The following is a 23,947-nucleotide window of genomic DNA, read 5'->3' as shown; positions in this document are numbered from 1 at the left end:
TCCTCCTTTCTCCAAAGTCCTAGAGATGGGTCTAGTATAGTGTAAGGAATACAAACATGGACTATGGAACTCAGTCTGTCAAAACCTGGCTGATACTTATAAACTGTGTGATCCTGGGTAAGTTACTTAACTAGACTCTCTCATTTTCCTTAGCCGTAAAATGTCAGTATTATAGTATCTATTTCAAGGAGTTGTGGTGAGAATTAAATCAGGTAATATATGTAAAGTAACTAGAAGATTGCCTTGGCATCTTACGTGTTGGCTATTGACATATTATTATTGACATTATTTCATAATATTAGTCTTCTGGCATTTATTAAATATGCTCTTATACAGTCATTATCCATTTCGTGTCTTCCCAGCTAAATAATAAGCCCCTGAAGATTTTAAAGGGAATCAGAGTTCCTATCATTAAATCCCAGAGGTAAAAAAGTTCTATGCAAGAAAAATATCTCTCAGATTTCATTTGGAGAATACAGAACTAAACAGAGGGGAAATGTAATCATGAACATAAACCTGAAACACTAAGGTGTTTTCAAAAAGACATTTTAGCAAAATAGCAATGGGTATGGGAAACTGTGTACCACTGAGGAAAATGGGACTGGAAGAGGAAGCAAACTTATTCTTTTACTCTATGAGACAAAGGAGTAAAAGTTACATGGAGACCGATTCTAACTCAATACAGGAAAACTTTTAACGGAAGGGTCTGTCTGAAAATGAAAGAGACTTCCAAGGAAAATAATTAGTTCACCATTACCTGAAATAAAGATTAGACAGTCAACTGTCTGGACTATGGCTTGATGTATAAACAGGTAACTGTACAGAACAATGCTTATGAGCACATATTCTTGAGTTAAATTGTCTTCGTTGCCCACCAGCCATCCCACACACAGGAAAAAACTCTTTGGAAAAAACAAATAAAGCTATCAACTCTAGTACACCAGGCACAGTGATGATTATGAAAGGTTAAGAATTTAGTCTAAAATATTAAACTGTCGGGCCGTTAGCATCCTTTACTTCTTACTCCTGGAGCAACCACCAGACAACATACATTCTACAGGCAGATGGCAGAACTTTTCTCTGAAAAAATAAAGCAACTCTAGGGAAAAGATCACAACTTACTAAGGTGAAATTGATGAAAAAGAATGCAAACCAAGACACATAATAGTTTCAGAATACCTGGTACAAATAATAATAGCTAACAATTTATTTAGTAACTACTATAAATCAGACATTCCCTTAATAAATCATGTAATCCTCACAATTTGGCCACAGAGAGAGGTAGCTATTATTATTTGCATTCCATGAAAAAAAACCTGATGCACAAAGAGGTTAAGCAATGTGGCCAAAGGTACACAGGAATGGGGATGTGGAGCTGGGATTCAAAGCCAAAAACCTTTAAAGAGAAAAAAAAAAAGTTTACATTTAGAGGAAAATAATTCAGAATGAAATCAAACTTCTCAGCAGCAACACTGGATGCTAGAAGGAAGCAGAGCTATGGCAATAATCCCAAGGAAGCTATGATGGTGGCCCAGGGTAATCATGGTAGTGCTGAGAAGTTATCAAATTCCTAATATATTTTGAAGGAGAGATGATAGGATTTGCTGATTGAATGGACATGGGGTGTGAGATAGAACAAAGTATCCAGGATGACTCCAAGTTTTTAGAATGAGTACACAGAAAAATGGAGTTGCATTTCATTTGGTTTACTTTATTTTACTTTTACAATTTAGTAACAACACTTCTTTGGATAGATATAAGTTAAACTGTAACCCTATGGTCCCTTTTATAAGTAGTACTCATGTAGTAAAATTCCAACAAAATAAAGAAAACTAATTTTTATGTTAAGATTTTAAAAAATGGGTTTTTAAAATTTTATAGTCGTCTACAGCCATGCCACCCTGAACAAACCCGATCCTGTTTGATCTCAGAAGCTAAGCGGAGTCTGGTCTGGTTAGTACTTGGATGGAAGACCACCTAGGAAGACCAGGTGCTGTAGGCGTAAAAAATAAAAAATAAGGGATTGTAAGCTGACAAGGTCCTTGCAATCTGTGAGGTCAACCAAGGGTTGCCTCGCCTAACAAAATTTAAAAACTAAAATAAAATAAAATTTTATAGTCACATTTTACAACCTTAAAAAAATAGCTAAAACAAGTATTTCATAAATATAATTATTTAAGAAGGCAGGATGAGATTAATCTTGCCAACAAAAACAATTTAAGAAACAAATAAAGTAGATAAGGCAAGCAAGTGCTATAAAACACCAGAAAGCAACCAAAACAGGCATATCTCAAGATGAGATCTTAGAGGGGGTACGAACATCAAGAAATAACAGAAGCCAGACAACAATGGAATATGTATCGTTAAGGTACTGAACGAAACTACTGCTAAGATAGAATTCTATCCAATGAAAATATCCTTCAACAATAAAGGCAAGCTCTTCCTCTTCCCTTCCCCCCGAAAGCCACTAAATAAGGATAAGCAAAATAGGCATTCATGGGGGCATGAAAGTCATTCTAGTCTAATGGGTGTGTTGGAGCCACACTGGAATCTGGCAGATACCACCCTAATCAAGTGATTGAAGTTAACATCACCAAGAAAGGGACAAACCACCATGTGCCAACCACCAGGATGCAGTGAGAAGAACAGAGTATCGATTCTGTGATATACTTGACAAAGATACAAAACCTGAAAAAATCATGAGGAATCATAAGACAAATCCAAAATGAGGGGACATACTATAAAGTTTTAAAAAGTATCTTGCAAAACAAAACAAAAAAACCCAAAGTGTCCTGTAATCTTTGAAAATATGAAGGTTATGTGAAAGTCAAGGAAAGATAAGGAACTGTTCTAAAATAAAAGAGGTTTGAGATATACAAATACAACACATTATTCTTAACTGGATCCTTTTGCTATACAGAGCATTAATAAGACAATTAGCAAAACTTGAATAGTGTCTGACGATTACATGGTGATGATATATAGTGCTATTTTCCTGATTTTGAAAGTTGGATTGTCGTTAGGTAGGAGAATGTCTTTGTAGGAATTTTATACTCAATAATTCAAGGATGACAGGCACTGGGTTAGCAATTTACTCCCAAAGGGCTCAGGGAAAAAAAATTATTTGCATTATACTTATAACTTTCCAGTAAGGTTGCAATTATTCCAATTTTTTAATGAAGGCAAAATAAAGATGTATTCAAATAAAAACTGAGAGAATTTATCACCAGCAAACAGCAATAAAAGAAATATAGTAAAGGAAATCTTCAGAGGGAATCAAAATGATCTCAGAAAGAAAAAGTGAAAGGCATCAGACAGGGTAATATTTACTGTTTAAAACATAACGCCTTGTGGAATTGAAAATATATGCAGGATTAAAATATATTACAACAAAGCACAAAAATGGACTTTAAAGAAATATTACTAGAGATAGAGCATTATATAAAAGAATCAGTTTTCAATAAGATCTAACAATCCTCTATTTGTATGTTAACCAATAACATAGCCTCAAAATATGTAAACCAAAAAATAAGAGAACTTAAAAGAGAAATGGACAAACCCACAATCACAATTGGAAACTTTTATCACATATATACATGCAGGAACCAAAAAAAGAACATAAAATATTTTAACAATATGATTTAACTACTCAGGAGACAAGAGGGAGGGAGAGAGGGAAAGAGAAAAGGAAGGAGAAAGGGAGGAGACTGTTAATAGAAAGATCAGAGACAGGATTAAATAGAACTATTCCATAGAGATGATGAAATCTAAAGAAGTGGCAGATGGAAGAATGGTTGTTTTAGACACAACCCCAGTAAACCTGACTTCATCATATTCACCTCTCAATTCTACCTATTTGCCTCCCTATCCACAGGAATTCCCTGATTGACCATTTCAATGAAATAAAAGATATTCCTAACTCCATCTGAAATTCTGCTATCCCTATTATGCCATTATTATGTCAAACTCTATTGTTCATTTTATCTACTCCCACCTCAAGAATTCTAAGCATTCTTAAAGTAAGTCATGAAATTGTGTTATTTAAGTCCATTATAATTTGGAGGGCTCTCACTATTCTCTTGCTGATTTCTTACTAATTGTGGAGTAGGTTTAAATGGACCAGCCAAGACTTTACCCAAACCTTAAGCAAAATGCAGTGAATATACCTTATAAAATGTTTTTGTACTCCCCAAATTAAATTATTTCTTTCCTATTTTTCGTTCTCATTTTTTTCTTCATGGAATTTTAGTTTTTGTTACGCATTTATATGTGTTTAAAATCCATCTTGTCCACTAGACTGTAAGTTCATGAAGCCAGGAGTCATAACTCTTGTTTGCCACTGCACACTCAGCTCCAGCCATTCAACAAATACACTGAATACTTACTTACCATGGGCCAGGCATTGTTCTAGATGCTTTGAGATACATCATTGACCCAAATGGGCAAAAACATTCCTGCCCCTGTGTAGTTTATGTTCCACTAGAGAAGATGGGTAATAATAAACATAATAGATAAAGAAATTGTGTAGTGTATTAGAAAGTAGTAAGTGCTAAGGAAAAGGTAAAAAGACAAAGTAAGAGGGAATGGTGAGGAAGACTGCATTTTTAAATAAAGTTTAAAAATTACACCTCATCGAGAGGGAGATATCTAAGCCAAGACTTGTAGGAAGTGAAGGCATCGGCCATGAAGATATCTGAGGGAAACGCATTCCAGTCTAGTGCAAAGGCTCTAAGACTGGAGTTTACCTATTAGGTTAGATGATCTGCAAGAGGCCAAAATGGCTACAGCACAATGAAAGGGAGGCAAAATAAGAGATGACAGGCTGAGGTAAGGGAGAAGGGCATGAAGACAGATTATCAAAGGCCTTAGAGAATATAGTTCAGAACTTTTTTACTTTTAAGTAAACTGGGATGTCAATGCAGGTTTTTAGGATAGGGGTGATATGATTTGACTTATGTTTTAAAAGAATTATCTGGGCTGCTAAATTGAGAATAGGGTGGAAACTAATTAGGAGGCCACTGCAGTAATGACTGATGGTGGCTCAGACCAGGATCGTAGCAGTGGAGGTGTGAAAAGTGGTCTGATTCTAGATAAACTTTGAACATATAAGTGGTTATGGGATAATAAGAAATAGAGAAGAAAGGATAATTCTAAGGCTTTTGACCTGAGCAGATAGGACAAATTTGCCATCAAATGAGATAAGGAAAACTATAAGTGGAACAAGCTTAAAAATAAAATCAGAAATTTATTCAGGATATGTGCATCGCACATACAAAAGATGTTGAACGGCAGCTAGACATATATAATCTATAATTTGGAAGAGAGGTTTGGGGTAACAATACAATCTTGGTTTTAGCTGACTTGTAATTGATATTTAAAGCTATATGACTGGATAAGCTCACCAAGATAAATATATGAAAACTAAAGACTAAGCACTGGGGCAGTCCAACATTAAAAGGTTGGAGGAAAAAAGCAGGCAAAGGAGACTTGAGAAAGAATGACTAGTAAGAATGGAAAAACCAAGAAAGTTTTGTTCCTGGAAGCCAAACGAAGAAGACGTATGAAAGGTGCAGTGGATGTTTGGCTAAGTGATTTGCTAATGATAGAATGAGTAAGATGAAGACTAAGAAATAACCAATGGATGTAGCAATGTGGGAGTCATCAATGGCCCTGAAAAAGAGTTTTGGTTGAGTGGTAGGGGTGAGATCAAACATCTGTTGACTAAATGAATGACCATATTAGTGAACTATTAATTTTTCTCCTAGACACCTAGATATAAAACAGACTTGTCTTTGAGCTCTCCCTTTTGCTTGCCCCAAGTCAGTGTCTGCTTGGTCTTACTAATTCTACTTTCACAAACTCTCTCAAAACAGTTTCCTCCTCTGCAATCCCACAGCTCTGTCCTCCCCTAGGTCAATGAAGAAAAGTTAGACCTTTTAAGAAATGATGCTGGAACAATGGATTATCCATGTTTTTGTTTGTTTGTTTGTTTGTTTTTTTAAAAAGGTACCTACCTTAAGATATATACAAGTTCTAAGTGTAAAACTTTTGGAAGAAATGTAGGAGAATGTAGGTCTTATGTTTATAACCTTTGGTTATTAAAGACTTCTTTGATACAAAATTTAAAACCCATAAATAGAAAGATTTACTAATTTGGCTAAATTAAAGATGCCATTAACAAGTGAAAATAATAGCCTAAGAGAATATATTTGCAAGATATAAAGCCAACAAGTGGTAGTATCCAGAATTATAAATTTTATTTGATTTTCTTTAAATAGACCTATAGAAAAAAAGGACATGAACAAGAAATTCACAAAAGAGGAATCAAAGGGGCCAATAAACCTTAATAAGATTTTCAGTCTCACTAGTAATCAAAGAAATACAAATTAAAGTTACAAAAAGATACTAATCTCATATCCATGAGATTGGTTAAAAATTTTAAGGTTTGACAATATCAGGTGTTAATAAGGATGTGAAGCATTGGAAATCCACATATACTGCTTGGTATGATCACTCTGGAGAGAATATGACAATATCTAGCAAACCTAAAATTATGTATACTCCACCACCTAGCAACTCCACTCTAACTTACTTAGTGTAACTAATATAATCCTAGTTAGAGTGTTGTAGATGCACAAAGAGATATGTATAAGAATATTCTTATACACATTATTCATAACTAGAAAATGAAATAAGTTAGATGACCACCACCAAAAGAAAGTTTAAATTAGTATACTGCAGAATGTACTACTTACGATTCAGCAGTTTAAATGAATAAGTTAGACCCACATGTACATATATATATAATCTCTCGGTCATTATTAAATGGAAATACAAGTTGCAGAAGGGTATAGACATTTTTACAAGTATATCATTAATAAAAAGTTTAATAACATGCAAAACAATATATATTGTTTATGTTTATAAAAGTATGGGTATTATATACTAATTCGGGATAGTTGTTACCACTGGGGAGGAAAGGAGGAAGGAAGGGAATAAGATTGAGAAAGGGTAGTATATTTCGATTACACAGATAATTTTTTTTCTTAAGCGTAATGGTAGCACATGGGTATTTATTATGTTATTCTCTGTATTTCTGCATGCTTGAAATTAATAAAAATCAGTATATTGCTAAAGTACAAATGTCTTCAGCCTGGCATTCAAGATTGTCAAATATTATTCCAACCTCTTTTTCTAGCCTCATCCTCCACTATTTCCTACAGCAGTGTTTCTCAAGCCTTGGGCATTATATATCTCCTTCAGTATTCTATGTATACCATCTCTATTATGATTAACGAATATTTTCTTTTATTTTTAACCTAATTAGCTTTGTACAGTCAATCATAAATAGGAGAGTCACATTTGACAGTCCACTTATATTTTTCAAATATGAACATAAATAAATATATAAGTAATAAAATATCTGTTCTAATGCCACCTAAAAACAATTTTTGGTTGTACTGTCTTACACGGTTCTCAGATTTGGTGAGCAAGACTACTTGGGAGGCTTGTTAGAAATGGAGACTCCCAGGTCACACCCCTAGAGATTCAGGCAGTCAAAAGACAGAGATCCTGCGCTATATGTATCCTCAGCACCTACCAAATTGGACTATTTGCCATTCTCTAGACAAACTCTACATTTCCCTTTTTCAATACCTTTCCTCTTATTCCCTCTGCTTGAAGTACCCTTCCTTCTCCTTAAGCCAATAGAAATTAAGCCTAAATGTTCAGGCCCAAATTAAAAATCTCGAGCACTTTGACTTAGGTGAGACAGCCCTCTCATTCCAACACCCTTCCTTCCCCTACCAATTTATTTCTGTTTCTGTATGGACGCTTATCATATTCAATGTAATATACATCTATTTGTCTTATTCCCCCTCCTGAACTATAAATGCTACTTAAAGTAGAAGCCTTATAACTTGCTCAGAAGTAGGGATTATGTCTTGGTAATTTTATGTTTTCAGTATGATAGTTACTCAAATACTTGCTGAACTGAGTTCTTCTAAAATTGAATTAATTTAACAATTTTTGTGAACATTTTAAAAATCAAGTAGTTAAAGCTTTAGAACATTCATATGGCATTACAATTTAAACACTAGAATTAGACTACCGAGCTTAATTTTCATAATGAGAAAATTCATAACACACCCTACCTAAAAATAAATAATTTTAAGTTGTTTTCATTTTTAAAGAGAAAAAAATAACTTTTGCTAAAAATGCCAAATTCAATTATTAGGAAGAAAAAGAAACTGCTTAACTTACAACCTTCCAAGAAAAAGTAAATGATCGAGTTACTAATTGACAAATGAGTTTTTTATACTGCTTCAAAAAGCTATTAGGAACAATATTTTTATTAAAGCAAAGTTAACCGATGCTGGCAAAATTCTCAATATTTCCAAATGATATTTCAATACGGTTTCTCTTTACCTTCATATTGCATATGACTCTAATGCATCGAGCAATGATTTCTTAAGTATTTTTTCCAATGTAAAAATCAGTGTAAAAATCACAAAAACTGTCTGTTTTTAACCAGAAAATATCAATATGCAACTCATTTGTTCATCTTGTTTTTTCAACTTGGTAATAATTTGGTTTGTTTCTATTTCAAGAGTAGACTGCTTTACCGTTCTAAACAGACTTATTTTAACCTGGATAGAAAATAAATTAATAGAAACAGAGAAATGGAACTTTTTTGTGGAAAATGTTCATCAATATCAATCTATATTACAATATCATCTGGATTTGTATATTTTAGTACACAGAATACTTCATAAAGACTGAGAACTGTAAAACTAAAATATATAAATATTTCTAATTTCAAAGAATAAAAAAGGGGGAAAAATGGAGAATACATATTTTGTTATGTTCACTTGGCCTTCCAGGTTGAAAAGAGAGAATGAAAAGATGACAACTGTGAGAAATGAAGAATAAGAAACGGTTCTCACATATCTCATTTTCACCTCTCCTCATTCATTTTTCTGTCATGGTTCTGTTAAATTTCCTCTTTTATATGGCAGGTCAAGTAAACTAAACCTAGCTTACATGAAACTTTTTATTTAACTTTTTCATTTTATTTTTTACAGTATAAAAATCAAATTTCAACCTACTATGTCCATTTTCCTGAAGAAAATTAACTGTAAGGAAAGCAGTAATAAGGTACAATTATATCTGAGCTCAAACTAAAATTCCCAAAAGTGATTCTATTACTGGTTTTAATTACCCATAAAATGGTAACCTATAGCTATTGATACTAATAAAGAGACCCATCCAGTTATGCTTACTTTCCAAATAAGTAATCTTTTTGACTTTCTAAAGTACTAAATATAGATAATCCTCGAGGCTATTCTATAAATGTTTTAGCAGTACTGTACTCAAGGACCAGAAAAATGCAGAAGTTTAAAGATAATGAGAAGGAGTTAAATAAACCTATTTCAAAGATCCTATAAGTAGAATAGATCAGATTAGACAAGCTTATTGGAAGGTTACAGCACAGCTCATTTGATAAAGCAGTTCTGAGATATCCAAAAATACCATTTCCCTTTAAAAAAAAAAAAATCAAAGAAGCAGTAGTAGATGGACTAACAAGAAATAATGCACAATTTGGCTTGATCAAATACTTCATTAATTTTTTTCTACCCCCTAAGGTATTGCCCTTTTAAAATCCTCTTCAAATAAAATATAACCTAATTGCTTGCACATATAACCTAATCCCTCTGCAAAGGCATTTTTATTTCAACAGTGCCACCTAGTGGAGCAAGGACTCTCAACTGGTCACTAGTTGGTTTCATCCATACCAAAGGCAAGGAATTTCCAAAGTTTTATTTTCTGTTCTCAATATTCCTAATAATATTAACCTTCAAAGGGAAATTTTAGAAAAGTATCAAAATTTACAGATTTTTGTATTTTTATAGGCTATCTCTAATAAAAACTGGTCATTTACAAATATTATTATAATATTTTAAATAAACGTACCTTAGTGATTTCTTCAGAAGCTCGTTTGAAGTCCTGAACATTTCGACAGTAAAATCCTATTGTACAGCTAGGATCCATTTTTCGAAAGGACATCTTTTTAGGAGAAGGGCAGTGGAATGTCTGTAATTTTCAAAGTTCTTTAGAATTAATTTACTTTTATTTGATAGACTTAAGTACATATAAGAATATTACTTAATTTAAAATTTGCCATCTAGCTTTTCTCAAAACTATAAACATGCTTTTCAAATGGTGTTTTAGTCTACCCAATGCAGATGGTCCTTCCTACTCTCCGACGCTGTAAAACATGACAGTCAACTCAGTATGCCAATTAACCAAATCTCTACCTTATGTGATATTAGTGCCATTCTGCAAAAGAAAGAGTGTCAAAGTGGTATGCACTTCTAACACTTGCAGAAGGCAAGGAAAATGTGCCAGTGGAAAAGACAAGAATAAGCTAATATAAGGTTGAGAATCAAGTTAGCCATTTCTTAAAAAGTGTAAATCTGTTCTGTTAGAATTTTTTTAATGTATATAAACCTTTTAATAAGGATATCAAGACTTTTTAGACAAATACACAGATTCATGTAACTGTTCCATAGTCATATGAAAAGAGGTCAACTTGAGAGTTTTAGCAATTGACACAATTAATATATAATTGCATATTCTTCTAACCTATTCTTTTACTGTGCTTTTAAGTTCATGTTTATTCCCATATAGGACAGAGGTGAAAACTGTTCTATTATGGTCCTTGCCCTTCTTAGCAGTCATCCTTTCCCTTTAGCTCACTCTCCTCAAGCGGTCACATTGCCATAGATACAAATGGGCTGAGGAGGCAGCTCTAGCATCTCTACCCTTGCTACTAGGATGTGGCTATTAGTAGAGTCTGCATCTTTAGAGAACACACAAATAGAAAAAGAACAGATATAAAGCTAATGATTCCAATTTTTTTCTTCACCACCACATTCTGGTACTTCGTTTTAAAGATTTTTTTTTTTTAATTGCTTGAATGCTTGAGTATCTTGTCCTTAAAAATTACTGGTGCTTTACTAAGTATATATATATATATATATTATATATATATGTATATATATATATATATATATATACATATATATATACATATATATATATACACACACACACACACACACACACACACACACACACACACATATACATACACACATATATACATAAAGATGTTAATGGATAAAAGGAGGGCCATAAAAATATATATTTGTTTATATTTGCATAAATACATTCTATAAGAATACACAAAAACTAACAAGCTTAAGGGAGAGGAAGAAAAGTAGGCAGATGGAAGACAGGTGTGGGAAACTCTTTGTGGTATATTTCATATTTTTGAATTAAAGAACAAGCTCAATTAAGAAACAATCTAGGCTGAATTTGAACTCATAAATTAAAATTTCCCTACATTTATAGCCTAAGACTTAAGGATTTTAACTTGAAACCATCTATCGAAATGTGGGAAAATATAGTCTTTCATATTTGCCATGTTCCTGGTGAATCAATCAAAATCACTCTTTTCTCTCCTCCTACAACCCAGTGATCCAATGAGTATCCCATATTATCACCAGAAGATATGCAAAATGCATACATTCAAGCTGCTTTTTTTCCCTATGGATAATTCAATCGTATACATAGAAGATTCAAATCTAACATCAGGGAAGTAAATATAGACCAAACAAATGTATTTTCAAACCTATGACTTCTACAAAATGCTTAGCTAACAATTATTTATATAATGAGATCCAACCTAGTTAAACTGAAACCAGAATACTACTCAACAAAAGTATTCTTAGTTGGACTTTTTCCAATATCGTTTCCTCTGTTTTATTTATAAGGAGATATTAAAAACAGATCTAGGAAGACATAGAAGTTTAAGTAAGCTCACCAGTTAACAATATACAGAAGTATACTAGTATATAAAGCACAAACAGTTCTAGGTCACATTTACAAAACATTATTCTACGTATATGGTATCTAAAAATAGTCATTTGCCTAACTCCTTCCAAAGTCAATAATAAGCAATATTTATTGAACTTTTACTACTTAGGGATAAAGAAGAGGGGCCAAAAGTTTGCACAAGGTCCAAAAAAATATTTTTTAACTCATGTACAAGGGTGTCCTACATTATACTAAAGCACTGATTCAAGTTCTATGTAAGACCCACTAAGACTAAGCCCAGAATCAGCTTAGTGCTGTTTCACAGTATTGCTTCAATCATCGTAGATAGTAATGCAAACACTAAATTGTTATTCGTGGTTGTTTTGATATCTACAAAAGACTTTTTAAATTATTCACGAAAACACAGATATAAATCTCTGATCACTGAAAACTAAAATTGCTATTGGGTGTTATTAATGAGTACTGGAACTTATATTACAGAGAGGCATTTTATATCATTTAAACTTAAAATTATATTCTTTTTTTCACCCAAGAAGATTCTGCAATCAAACCAACATTAATCTATAATGCAGAATCATTTCTGTTTACTGCAGAACAAGTTAGAACCTCAAATATTTTCTCAAGTGATAATTCTTTGAACTATGCACTTATGATTTCTTAATTTTTAAAAATCTGATAATTGGTAAGATTAGCAGTTTCTACTTCACACACACATTTTAGGAGTGTTCACTAGGTACAATTCTGTGACAGTGAAATATGTTTCTGAAAAAGCTGGCCAGGGTAAGTCAATTCCAGTTTATTTAATTTTTCAATACATTACTTATTCGTTGCCTCAAGAAATAGTTATTAGGCACCTAGTAAACAACAGGCACTGTTCTAGGCTTATTATTTGGAATAGTGGATTCTATTACCTAAACATACAAACAATAATGAAACAAATACTTTAAGGTGTAGCTACGCTATTTTGGTGATTTAGATAAAGCTTCCCTAGTTGATTAGAGAATACCTTTACGAAAAAGCACCTCTTACTAACTGCCGTTCGCATGTGTAATTCATAAAGGGTACATCTTTCACTGATAAATTCACTCATCCATCTATCTAATCACATCATATCATTCTAATAGCTTTAATGCCACTGTTCTCTGAATTTACTAGGATAGATTCAAATATTTACCACTGTATGAAACTTCTAAAATTTGAAATTTGAAATTGGAGGCCCAGGAATTAGAACAGACTAACATGTCTACTAATGTCTTTTCTTACCTTATTAATAGAATGTTAATATTAAGAATAGAATATTATCTAAATAACAGAATAGAGTTTGCAAGAGTTAAAACTGGTAATTCTGAAAGTGTAGCATAAATAACATGAAGGAATAGTCTCTGGTTTAACTTATTAAATACACGCACACACACACAAAATAAATATATATATCTTCTCTAGTCCTCTCATCCCAACAGCTGAAACTCTGCCCTGTCCTAACTATTGACATTGACAATGGGAATCCACAATGCAACATGCCCATAATGCTAAGGCCTATTAGAGTTCTTCTCATTCGCTTCTAATTTCAAGTTGTCTTTTCATGACTTTTCTTTTAAAGTTGTTTATGTTGCATCTCTTAACTATATTCTTTACATGAAAATTATGGACTATGAGTTTACACATTATAATAATATGACATTATATTTCTCAGTCTGGACTAGCAATGCCCTGGCATATTCCTACTACTAAACTCAAGATCTAACTATGACTACTTACAGTCACTTCACAATGTTAAAAACTAAGTGAAGATAGCTAAAGATGAGGAAGATTCCTTAAATGTTAGTATAGAAATCCAATAGCATATTCTAATATATTTTATAAGAAAATGTCACAAGAATTAAAAATTAATACAAATACACATAATCAAAGCATTTGGAACTTCAGGTTAAAAAAGGGGTTCAACAGAGGACTCTAAAGTGCTTAGAACAGTGTCTCTTACACATAGAAAGAGCTCAATAAATGATAGTTTAAAAAGAAAAAAAATAACTTGATCTGACTTGGTTTCAAAATTTGTTTAATAAGAAAAAAATAACTTGATCTGACTTGGTTTCAAAATTTTAAAAGTTCAACTCTACAAATATAGGAATGCCACACTATAAGAAAAACAAAATATATAATCTAATAAATCTCTTCTTCAATCTCAAATACTCTGAATATCATACTAATTTCTTAAGTTTTCATAATCCTATTGGATTCAGGGTACTCACTTAAAACTATTTATAGCAATTATTTACATAGAATTGAATAAAAGATCTAGGATTTTAATTTCTCTATCTATTGACCAAAAGAAGTATTGATCAAAGAAAGTTGTTTTCAAAAATAATTTTAATAATTTAGGTATAAGGGAAGGATATAGAATGTGCATATAACTTATTACAGCAATCAACTGCAAAATTTCAATAGCACATAAACACAGCCAATATAGCCAGGCAAGGATGTTTAGTAATATAGAATAGTTAAAATACCTCCTCATGGAGCATGTTAAGCTTAAAATATGATAGAAAGCAAAAAGAAAAATTATATTTCTATACAAAATAGACAACCTGCTATAATTTTTATATTATACTCTCATAGGAAAATAAATGATGCAATTCTATAAATAATCTAAGATAAATCCCTGAATTAAGAAAAATTAAAAATTGTCAAGAGGAATTACCTAGACAGGTTGATATTCTAGCAGCATTTCAAAAATATAGCATCTAAATCTACCTTCTTAGTGTCCCTGTGTATAAGAAATAAATTTCCTCTGTGCATTTAATTTAAGAAGTTACCTAATTTCACCAAAGTTTACTTTATAAAGTCTCTTAAAATCAATTCTCCTTTTCCATTCTCACTATCACCACCCCATATCAAGCTTTTATTGACTCCGTAGTGAAGTGTTGCAACAATCTTCTAAAAATGAACTTCAACCTTTCTAACACTGATTGTGTGGACATAACCAGGATATTCATTCACCTTGGCATCTTTGTAGAGTCTCTCAGATGGCCAAAATAATCAACACAAATAATCTTTTAATTTGCCTATTTTCGATAACAGTAGAACACTATGAAACAACTTTCTATCTGAATCTCAAGTATCTACTTTTTTAAGGAGTCAATCTGGCACATATACACTGGAAATGTAACTTAGACAAAGGAATCAGTGATATAAGACCACAACGCAGCAGAAAGAGAATGAGAATAGCACAAATCTCTTGTGCCTCCCCCAATATCAATTAGGCAACCAGAAATATTTATTGGAGGCAAATATTTAGAGGCAAGATACTATGAAGGAAGAAAGTAGAAAATAAAGCTGATCCTTGGCTTCAAGATGTTAGTACTTTAGTTGAGATAATAGTTTCTAAAAGATGCTATAATGTTTTATAATGTATCTTTCTCAACCATATTTTAATCTTGCAGTTGAACTGTTTTTCATAATCTACCCCTTAAATACGATTAGGTATTACGATTAACCAGCAAGCTATTATTAAAACAAAGTACTAAACCATATTTCCAATTTTTCTAGTCCTTGAGAATTAGTGATCCATGCCATTCAAGTGATTAAAATTATTTTAAAAGCATCAACTGAGAAAACAAGAAAAAAAATCAATCTAATAATTACATGTCTCACTTACGTACACTCAAATTTTCTGAATTAAAATACTGGATCACAAAATGACTGACATATAGGAAAGGAAGTTGTAAGAAATCAAAGCTAAAACAAATATTAGAAATCTAAATTCTTGAAAACTTCTTAACCATAGGCTAAGATTTAATTATAACAATCAAAGCAAAGTAATGTAGCAAATAGTCTCCTTAAGATACCTTGTCATTCTAACTCAACTCCATCATCTTTCTTTCTTTTTTTTACCCTTTCTTTTTTTAAACATGCCTAACATTTTTATTCTTTAGTACTCTTCCGTTGTATAGCTACAAAATTATTTAGAGGTTTGATCATTTATTCTGGTAGGGCTGGAGTATCTAACAAGCTAGAGACAAAGATAAATGGAGAAGAAAGTATATCATAAATTAAAATTCAGTTACAAATTATTTAACCTTTGACTATAGTGTGGGTTATAGTTTTATAAATCAGTAAAATATTATTAACCTGTAATTTTCATCCCATAAATGCACAGCTACCTAACACATCTCTAAATAGAGTTTGCTTCATATGGTAAGAAAACAGCTCTTAATCCATAGTACCTCAAGAGGGAAATCCTTTATGCTGACATCTACAAAAGACTGGCAGTAATGAGGATCCATGTAAATCAAACTGTCATCTACAAGGACAAAACAGAAGACAAGTAATTCAAAAAAACACCTTATTATTACACTGCTTACAATCCAATTTCTATGTAGAATAGCTGAAAAAAATCTGGGAGTCACAGCTTGCCAGACTGATAATCATTGACTGAAACATAGGTTTGCACAGGACAAATTAACTTTTGCATAACCAAATATGCTTGTATAAGCAGAATTTTTATAAAGTGATAAGATTGTCATTTAATTTTTGGTGATAAAATTACTTTCACAAACACACAATTATATTCCACAGTTTGCACATGAAAAATGTATTGCACTACTTTATCCTGACAGGAAGAACATATTGCTTGTCATTTTATCAACTAGCACCACTAAACCGGGTAAAAAGTAAATATGTAAATAGCAACTGCCAGAATGTGAAAGCGATGTCTTCTGAAGTTTAGTGAAACCAATAAATTATGCCTTGTTTATGCAATAACAGAAATTAAACATACATTTTACAGAATCCAATTATGTTGTGGACCAAATGACAAATGAGTGGCTATGGTAGGACTGATGAATTTATAAGGTACTCATTTTGCTCTGTTAATCATCCTGCTTCCAGATGATCCCATATTAACTTTCTGACTTTTAAAAGAAAACAATGAATATATTTTACTAAATCACTAACCTTGAAATCCAGCAAAGTAATATGACTGTTTTGGTTTGCCACCAATTATTCCCACACAATATTCAAGGCTTAAAATACCCTGCCAAAAGAAATTAATTCAGATTTAGAGTCAAGAGACAAATGGTAATTATTCAAAACAACCAAATTTGTATTACCAATATCAGTAATTCTCAAGTTTTTTACCACCAGTTTTATTTTTATTACTTTTACCCTCATGTTCTGAAATCCTTTTGTCTATCAAACTACTTTCCTTTTTCTTTAAGTCACTCAATATTAACATGGCTAAATCAAATATTCTGATCAGCATGTCACTCAACAACATTAAACAACTACAGTGTGCCAGATATAGAGATAGACAACATTACCACATAAAAGCGATAAAATTCCTGCCAAAGCCAAAACTTTTGGCCTTTCAGTTGCTGGAACAGCCTTATTGTGATCACTGTAGTACTTTCATCAGGCCTTTTTTTTTTTTAAATTTTTATTTATTTACTTATTTTTATTTTTATTTTTTTATGGTGATATTGGTTAACGAAATCAGGTTTCAGCTGTACATTTTAACAATAAGGCATATATATATTTACATTGAGTGTTCACCTCCCATAGTTAGGTTTCTTTCTGTCACCACATATTTGATCCCTTTTATCCCATCTACCTCCCCGCTCCTGCCTCCCCTATCCCCTCTGGTAACCACTAGTCTATAGTCCATATCCATGAGTCTCTTTGTCCTGTTCATTTGTTGCTTTTAGGATTATAGCCTACATTCATCTGACTTTTTGAAATGCTAGAAATAGTTCTTTGGCCTTTTTAATGTTTTCATTGAACCTTGAGTCTTAGAATCCCAAACTAAAAACCATTTTATAATCAATGGCATTTACTTGACAGCTTTTTTATGCTACTTAATTTAGAATAAATATAAAGACCAATGAAAACATTTTAATCCAAGGAAAATAACATTTACTATTGTATTTAATGCCAATTTATTTTACTTATCTTAAAGTGTCAGGGATATCACAATAAATAATTTAATATGCCCTTTACTATCTCTTCTAAGCAGAACGCTATTTAAGCTGGGCCAAATAACTCTATACCTTTAAAAAAAAAAAAAAAAAGGCATGTCCAGTGGAGTCAATTAAAAACATGTCCAGTGGAATCAATTAATGTCTTGTCAATAGTTCCTGCATTAATGTTGATATATATTATGTTAGAAAACACTAATAAAGTGTATGTTATAAAACCCCCAAAGTATTTAACAACAGTATTTAAACTTCCCTTCTTGTAAATGAGAGGATGTTTTGAAATCTAGAAGATATAAAAATAAAGATATATAAACAAATTTTTTTCCTTTAAAAATAATCAAACCATTGTGGGTTTTTTTTTTTAAGCTTAATTATTTGCTTACAAGTAATATGTGGTTGTTGTAATTAAAACACACAGCAAACAAGTAAATTTGTTGATCAACTCCTAGATGCTAGGTACTTAGGATCACTTTAACAGCTAACCATGGTTCATTTCACAAGTCACGCTCCACTCAAGAGCATTAGGCAGTCCTGCCTTCTGATAAATACTATCAATACCACCAAATAGGAAAGCCCTCAACTGATATAACATATCTCAAAGCCATCTGCAGCCCATTCCACCAGCAATGGGGTTTTGGCTAAAGGGGCCAGTTCCAAGATTGCCTGTTTCTAATCTTCTCATGGTAGTAGAAAAGGCAGAGGGAATCCAGTTCAGATTTGCTTAGAACCTACTGAGACATGACAACATGCCAGAAGCCTCAATGGATTCAATGGTTCATAACTTCTCACATTCCACCAATAACTCTACTAAAGAATTCACATGTTAGAAATCAAAACCCTAGGATATTCGGACATTATCAATATATTATAGTATTGGTATTATTAGTAACAAGTGTGCCTGCAAATTTTTGATAACTATCAGAAAATGCCAATATACCAGCTAGAAGATTTCCATATATCATGTATTTAAAACAACTGCTCTAGATTTTTAGAATCAGCATAGTTTATCTTGAGGAGATATTTTCCACCATATACATATACATATGGGATTAATGCTTCCAGTAGGGAACAAACTGTTACTGAATCATAAAAAACAAATCTAGACTTTATTTCAAGATTACTATATCCCATAACACCCTATTCAAAAAAGAATTCCATTTCTGGCCTTGAAAAAATGAGATATTTTATTTAAACTGTGAAAATAATATAAATACTATAATCTTAACCAGAAATTAAGTATTTCAAAAGTTAAAGTTTTGTGACAACTGAACTGAATGCCTTGGTGCCCAAAACAAGATAACATAATTAGACAGGTTCTTTTGGGGAAAAAAAATTGAGTGTCTGAAATAGAACATATTTTTAACTGGTTAAAATGAAAAAAAAAACAAAGTTGGAACCTTCTCCCACATTATCTTCATCGTTTCTCTTTATATAAATACTCATTCTAACTTATCGACCTTATGGTGGTACAGTAAATAAATTAAGAGATAACGTAGCAGTAACAGAAAAGTCTGTTTTAATAATTACTCAATATAGTTTAATGTGGATTTTATGAATAAACAAAGATACATAGTTTTAAAAATCACAAATAAGGATCATGGGAACTATAGACATATTACAGATAATGATTTCTGCTGCATCTGTGTTTTCTAGATTACCTACAAAGATTAAAAGGCTTTTCATTTTGTCATATAACACTGTACTCTTCAAATCACATCTGATCTGAAACTAAAAATCTCTAATGTTAAACTTTATAATCTACAACTATAAAGTCATCACTACTAATTTAACAGAATAAAATATCACAAATCTTTTGTATTTTACATATAAGCTAGCATTGTCTTAAAAAACTCATTTCCTACCTTTACGAACTCTAAGTAATCAGTGTTGGTTCTTTCTCCACCAAGTCTAACAGGAACTAGAATAATTACAGCTTTGTCATCTGAAATATCAGGAGCCATGGAAGCACATTGTTTATCAATTACATCAGAACTGTAAACTGAAAAAACATAATGAATATATATTAAATTTTACAGAAATGATTTTCAGAAAGATTTTTACCCTGATTTTCCCCACACTGGCCAGTCATCTGATCGCTGACATTAATTACTATCAAAGTCTCAACAAGTCAAAAATACCTACCTGATCTATGCAGTCAATAGATACCTATTGAGTAGCTACTATATAGCACGGGGCTTCAGCAGTAAACAAAATGGAGTAAAATCCTTGACCTCAGAGAACATACACTCTAATACAGAGAAACAGACAAGATGCATCAGATGGTGATAGGTGCCTCCAAGAAAAACAAAGGGAAAAAGATACATAGGAAACGCTGAGAGGAGGCTATTTAAAATAAGGTAGTAGGCAAGGTTTTATGAGAAACTAACATTTAAGTTAAGACTTAAAGAAAGTAAGAAACAAGTGATGCAGATACCTGGGAGAAGAGCATTTCAGAGCATTCCACCAAGTGCAAATGCCTTACGGCAGAAGCACAGTGAGCATATTCCAGGAACAAGAAGTTGGTGCCTCTGAATAGAAGTGAGCACGGAGTACAGTAGCAAAGAATGAGGTAAAAATGAGGAGATCGAGTTACATATTGGGGCAGAATGAAGACAGGTTATGTGAACTCTTAAAGGCCATTGTAAAGACTTCAGTTTTTACTTTAAGTGAGATGGGAAGCCATTGAAGACTTTTTTTTTTTTTTTAGAAAAGACAAGCCCTGATCTGACTTATACTTTACTAGTCTGGTTCTTATATTGATAATAGACTGTAGGGGCAAAGGCTGAAACACAGAGAAGAGCTAAAAAGCATTTCAGTTATCCAGCAAGAGATGATGGTGACTTGAACAAATACAGTAATTATGAAGACAGGGAATGGTCATAGGATGGGCATGTGAAGGCAGTGAAAAGTGATTAGTTTGAAGGAAAAAAAACTCCCTAATATAGTAAATGTAAGATGTGAGAGGGGGAAAATATCATTGGCAAACTGAAGGGTTTTGGTACTACAAGCAGAGTAAGAAAGTTGCCATTTACAAAGACATAAAAAGACTGTAAGAAGGAGGTTTGGGAATTTAATTTTAGACATGCTAAGTTTGAGATATCAATTAGGCATGCAGGCAGAGAGGATAAGTAGGCAGTTATGGACATAACAGAAGCCTGGATTTGGGGAGAGGTCCAGGATGGACCTATAAATTTGGGAGTTGACAGCATACAGATGGTACTGCAAAGCTCTGACACCGGGTGAAGTCAAATCCATGTACACAGAAGAGATGAAGTCTAATGGCTAAACATAAATACCAACAATTTTAAAGATCAAGATGAGGAAAAACCAGCAAAGGAGAATGTGAAGCGGTAAACAAGGAAAACTTGAAGAAGAGTGTCCTGGAAACTAAGTAAACAAAATGTTAAAAGGAAGAGGAAGTGGTCGACTATGTCAAATGCTATTAACAGACTGTGATGTGAGGACTGAGAGGTGACCACTGGATTTAGCAAGATGAAATTATTGTTAAGAGCAGTTTTGGTAGAATGATGGGTATTGGAGCCTAAGAGAAATAATTCAAGAGAAAACGGAAGGATTAGGTAGTAACAAATATGGACAAACCTTCTTTTTGTTTCCCTTCAGAGGGCTCTATTTCCTCCAGAAGCAAATACTGCCACAAGTAACACAAAATAATAATATTTCCATGGGCATATACGACAATTTGTCCCTTATGAAATGTTATCTTTGATCTTCATTCAATACACATTTGAGAACCTACTATTTGTTGACATGGGGTGTGGGGGAAGTACACAAAAGCAAATAATATCTTGATTCCAAATTGTTTGGCTGAATCATTTTGGTATTTTTCCTCCACTTCCAACATATGTAAGAGTTATAAAAAAGTTCAGTTCCATAAGAGAGGCTCACTATAGCTATGATTCCCAACCAAGGGATTCTGATACCTTTCCCTATCCTGCTACCTTAACAATCGTTGATCTTTTGGGGAGAAAGAAATCATCATAAGGTGATATTACAAGTGAATTTACAAGTGCAACATTTAATAGAGGTATTTCCAAAATGTTACAGAGCACAGAAAAATTAATTCTGCCTAATGGGAGTTGGGAAAGACTTTACCAAAGGTGTTAATTTTAAGGGTACTTGTAAAGAATGAGTTGACAGTTAACAAGAGGCATTTTAATAAGAAGGGGCATTCTAGGCAGAGGCGATAATAAGTGCACAGGAATAAAAAAAAAGATGATAACAGTTTGCCCAAGTAATGAGCTGAAGGTTGACAGCACTTTGGTGTATCAACATAGAAGGGAGAGTTGGGAGGTGGTGCTGAAAATATAGGTCAGGTCAAATTGTAAAGGGATTTATGGGTTTATATGCTAAAATAACTTGAGACTAGAAACAATGAAAAGTCATAGTTTTTAAATTAAGAAATGTAACCAGATTCCATTTGCCATTCATTTCCTCCTCTTCCTATTCTGTATTCTCTTCCTGTGTGATTGCATCTCTTCCCATGGTTTTACGTATTTAGGACTCTGCACTATACACTAGGACTTTTGAAACTGCATTTCCAGTGATGCTTGTGTTAATATGAGGTAACTTGTATTTTCTGCTGCCTAAGTATATACCTATGTTAAATTTTCCCATCTAACTTTCTTAAAGTAGTCATTTTAAATATTGGAATTTTCTTTAGAAACTTACTTCATTGCAACTAATAATTCATAGTATATCAAAGAATATTAATAAGTGCCTGCTACTTATAGGGTGCTATGTAAAAACAAAAATGTCTAAGATGTGGTCTCTACCTCCACAATCATTTAGAATATAATTGGGATAAGCCAAATATATATGTGAAGTCTGACCAAATAAACAGATAAAATTAAAATTATATACATTCCTTACCTGTACAATCTTGTGCAACATAAATAGTTATGCCTTGTAACTCAGGGTGTCTTGCTTCTTCAACTGCTTTTCTAAGAAATAACAAGCATGATCTTTTAAAATCCTAACTAATATTTCTAATTGGTAACTAAAAATTAATTTAAGAGGAAAGAAAGCCATCATTTTCCTGACATTCCTATTTAATCTATAGAGTCTGCTTTCAAAACTATCATTTGAATGGTGTCAGAAATTAGGTCAGTTTTTTCAAAATTGAAAAAATATATATTTTAAAACTTCTTGGGTATAAAACTACAAACCCTGGTCCTCCCAATCCAAATTTTCTCTCAACTACTCTCCTGGCTATATTAAACATTTTCTAACCAACGATATTACAATATGCTTCAAAGTTTGCTTCATATTAACTTACATTACTGACTAGTAGTTCATTATTGTTTGATTGTTCTGGTACAATCAAACTTATGAAAGTTTTTTTTCTTTTCCTTAAACAATAGCATGACTTTTCTTCCTTCATTGAAAAACCTTTGTGACCTGAACAAATGAATCTCCTAATTTTGAGTCTTAGAATTCTATAAGTAAAACTGCAAATTGAGATCTATTTCTAAGTGAGTATAATGTTCTCAACAGTGCACATGATATGAAAAAACATGCACACAATATCTGTAAAAGAAAATTATACAAACTGTGGAAATATAAGTATTTTTATTTAACTGGATCTTTATAATTTTTTAACTTAATAGGCTTTACTATGAATAGTTATATGTGTTAGTAGAGAAGAAGAATTGGCAAACTATGGCCCACAGGCCAAATACAACCTATAGCCTGCTTTTGGTACAGCCTGCAAGCTAAGAATGGTTTTTATAGTTTTAAAGGGTTGTTTAAAAAAAAAAAAAAAGAAAAGAAAAATGGGCAATAAAGCCCTTATAAGGCCTGTAAAGCCTAACTTACTTATTATCAGGCTCTTAACTGGAAAAGTTTTCTGATCTCTAGGGTACAGAACATAACATTTTTAAGAGTAGAACCTATGCTTTTATGATTATGCTTTTATAAATGTCATACCAAACTGGACTTGATATTATTAACAATCTGCTTAACAACATTATGCAAATACTTTTTCAATTGTAAGCATCTGGCCTATAAAATATAAAAGCAATTTAATAGAATATGCTAAAAAACTGTAATAATTT

General features: G+C 32.4%; 1 protein-coding gene and 1 pseudogene across 4 annotated transcripts in view; one reads left to right on the top strand and one right to left on the bottom strand.

The window, feature by feature from the left end:
* The window catches only part of ATG4C (autophagy related 4C cysteine peptidase), a 67,654-nt gene that overhangs the window by 6,950 nt on the left and 36,757 nt on the right, over positions 1–23,947 (bottom strand). For all 4 annotated transcript variants that reach the window (XM_039888140.1, XM_039888131.1, XM_039888135.1 and 1 more), the window contains 5 exons: positions 22,764–22,834; positions 19,736–19,872; positions 16,855–16,933; positions 16,125–16,201; positions 9,973–10,092 (listed from right to left, as the gene is read on the bottom strand). In XM_039888140.1, coding sequence (XP_039744074.1) covers positions 9,973–10,092; positions 16,125–16,201; positions 16,855–16,933; positions 19,736–19,872; positions 22,764–22,834 — 484 coding nt within the window. The remainder of the gene's footprint in view (positions 1–9,972; positions 10,093–16,124; positions 16,202–16,854; positions 16,934–19,735; positions 19,873–22,763; positions 22,835–23,947) is intronic.
* LOC120581081 (uncharacterized) lies at positions 1,884–2,002 on the top strand (annotated as a pseudogene).

Source organism: Pteropus medius, unplaced genomic scaffold, assembly GCF_902729225.1.
Source record: "Pteropus medius unplaced genomic scaffold, Ma_sr-lr_union100, whole genome shotgun sequence".
NCBI lineage: Eukaryota > Metazoa > Chordata > Mammalia > Chiroptera > Pteropodidae > Pteropus > Pteropus medius.
The sequence above is the reverse complement of the archived record's forward strand: the minus strand, read 5'-3'. Positions and strand labels throughout refer to the sequence as shown.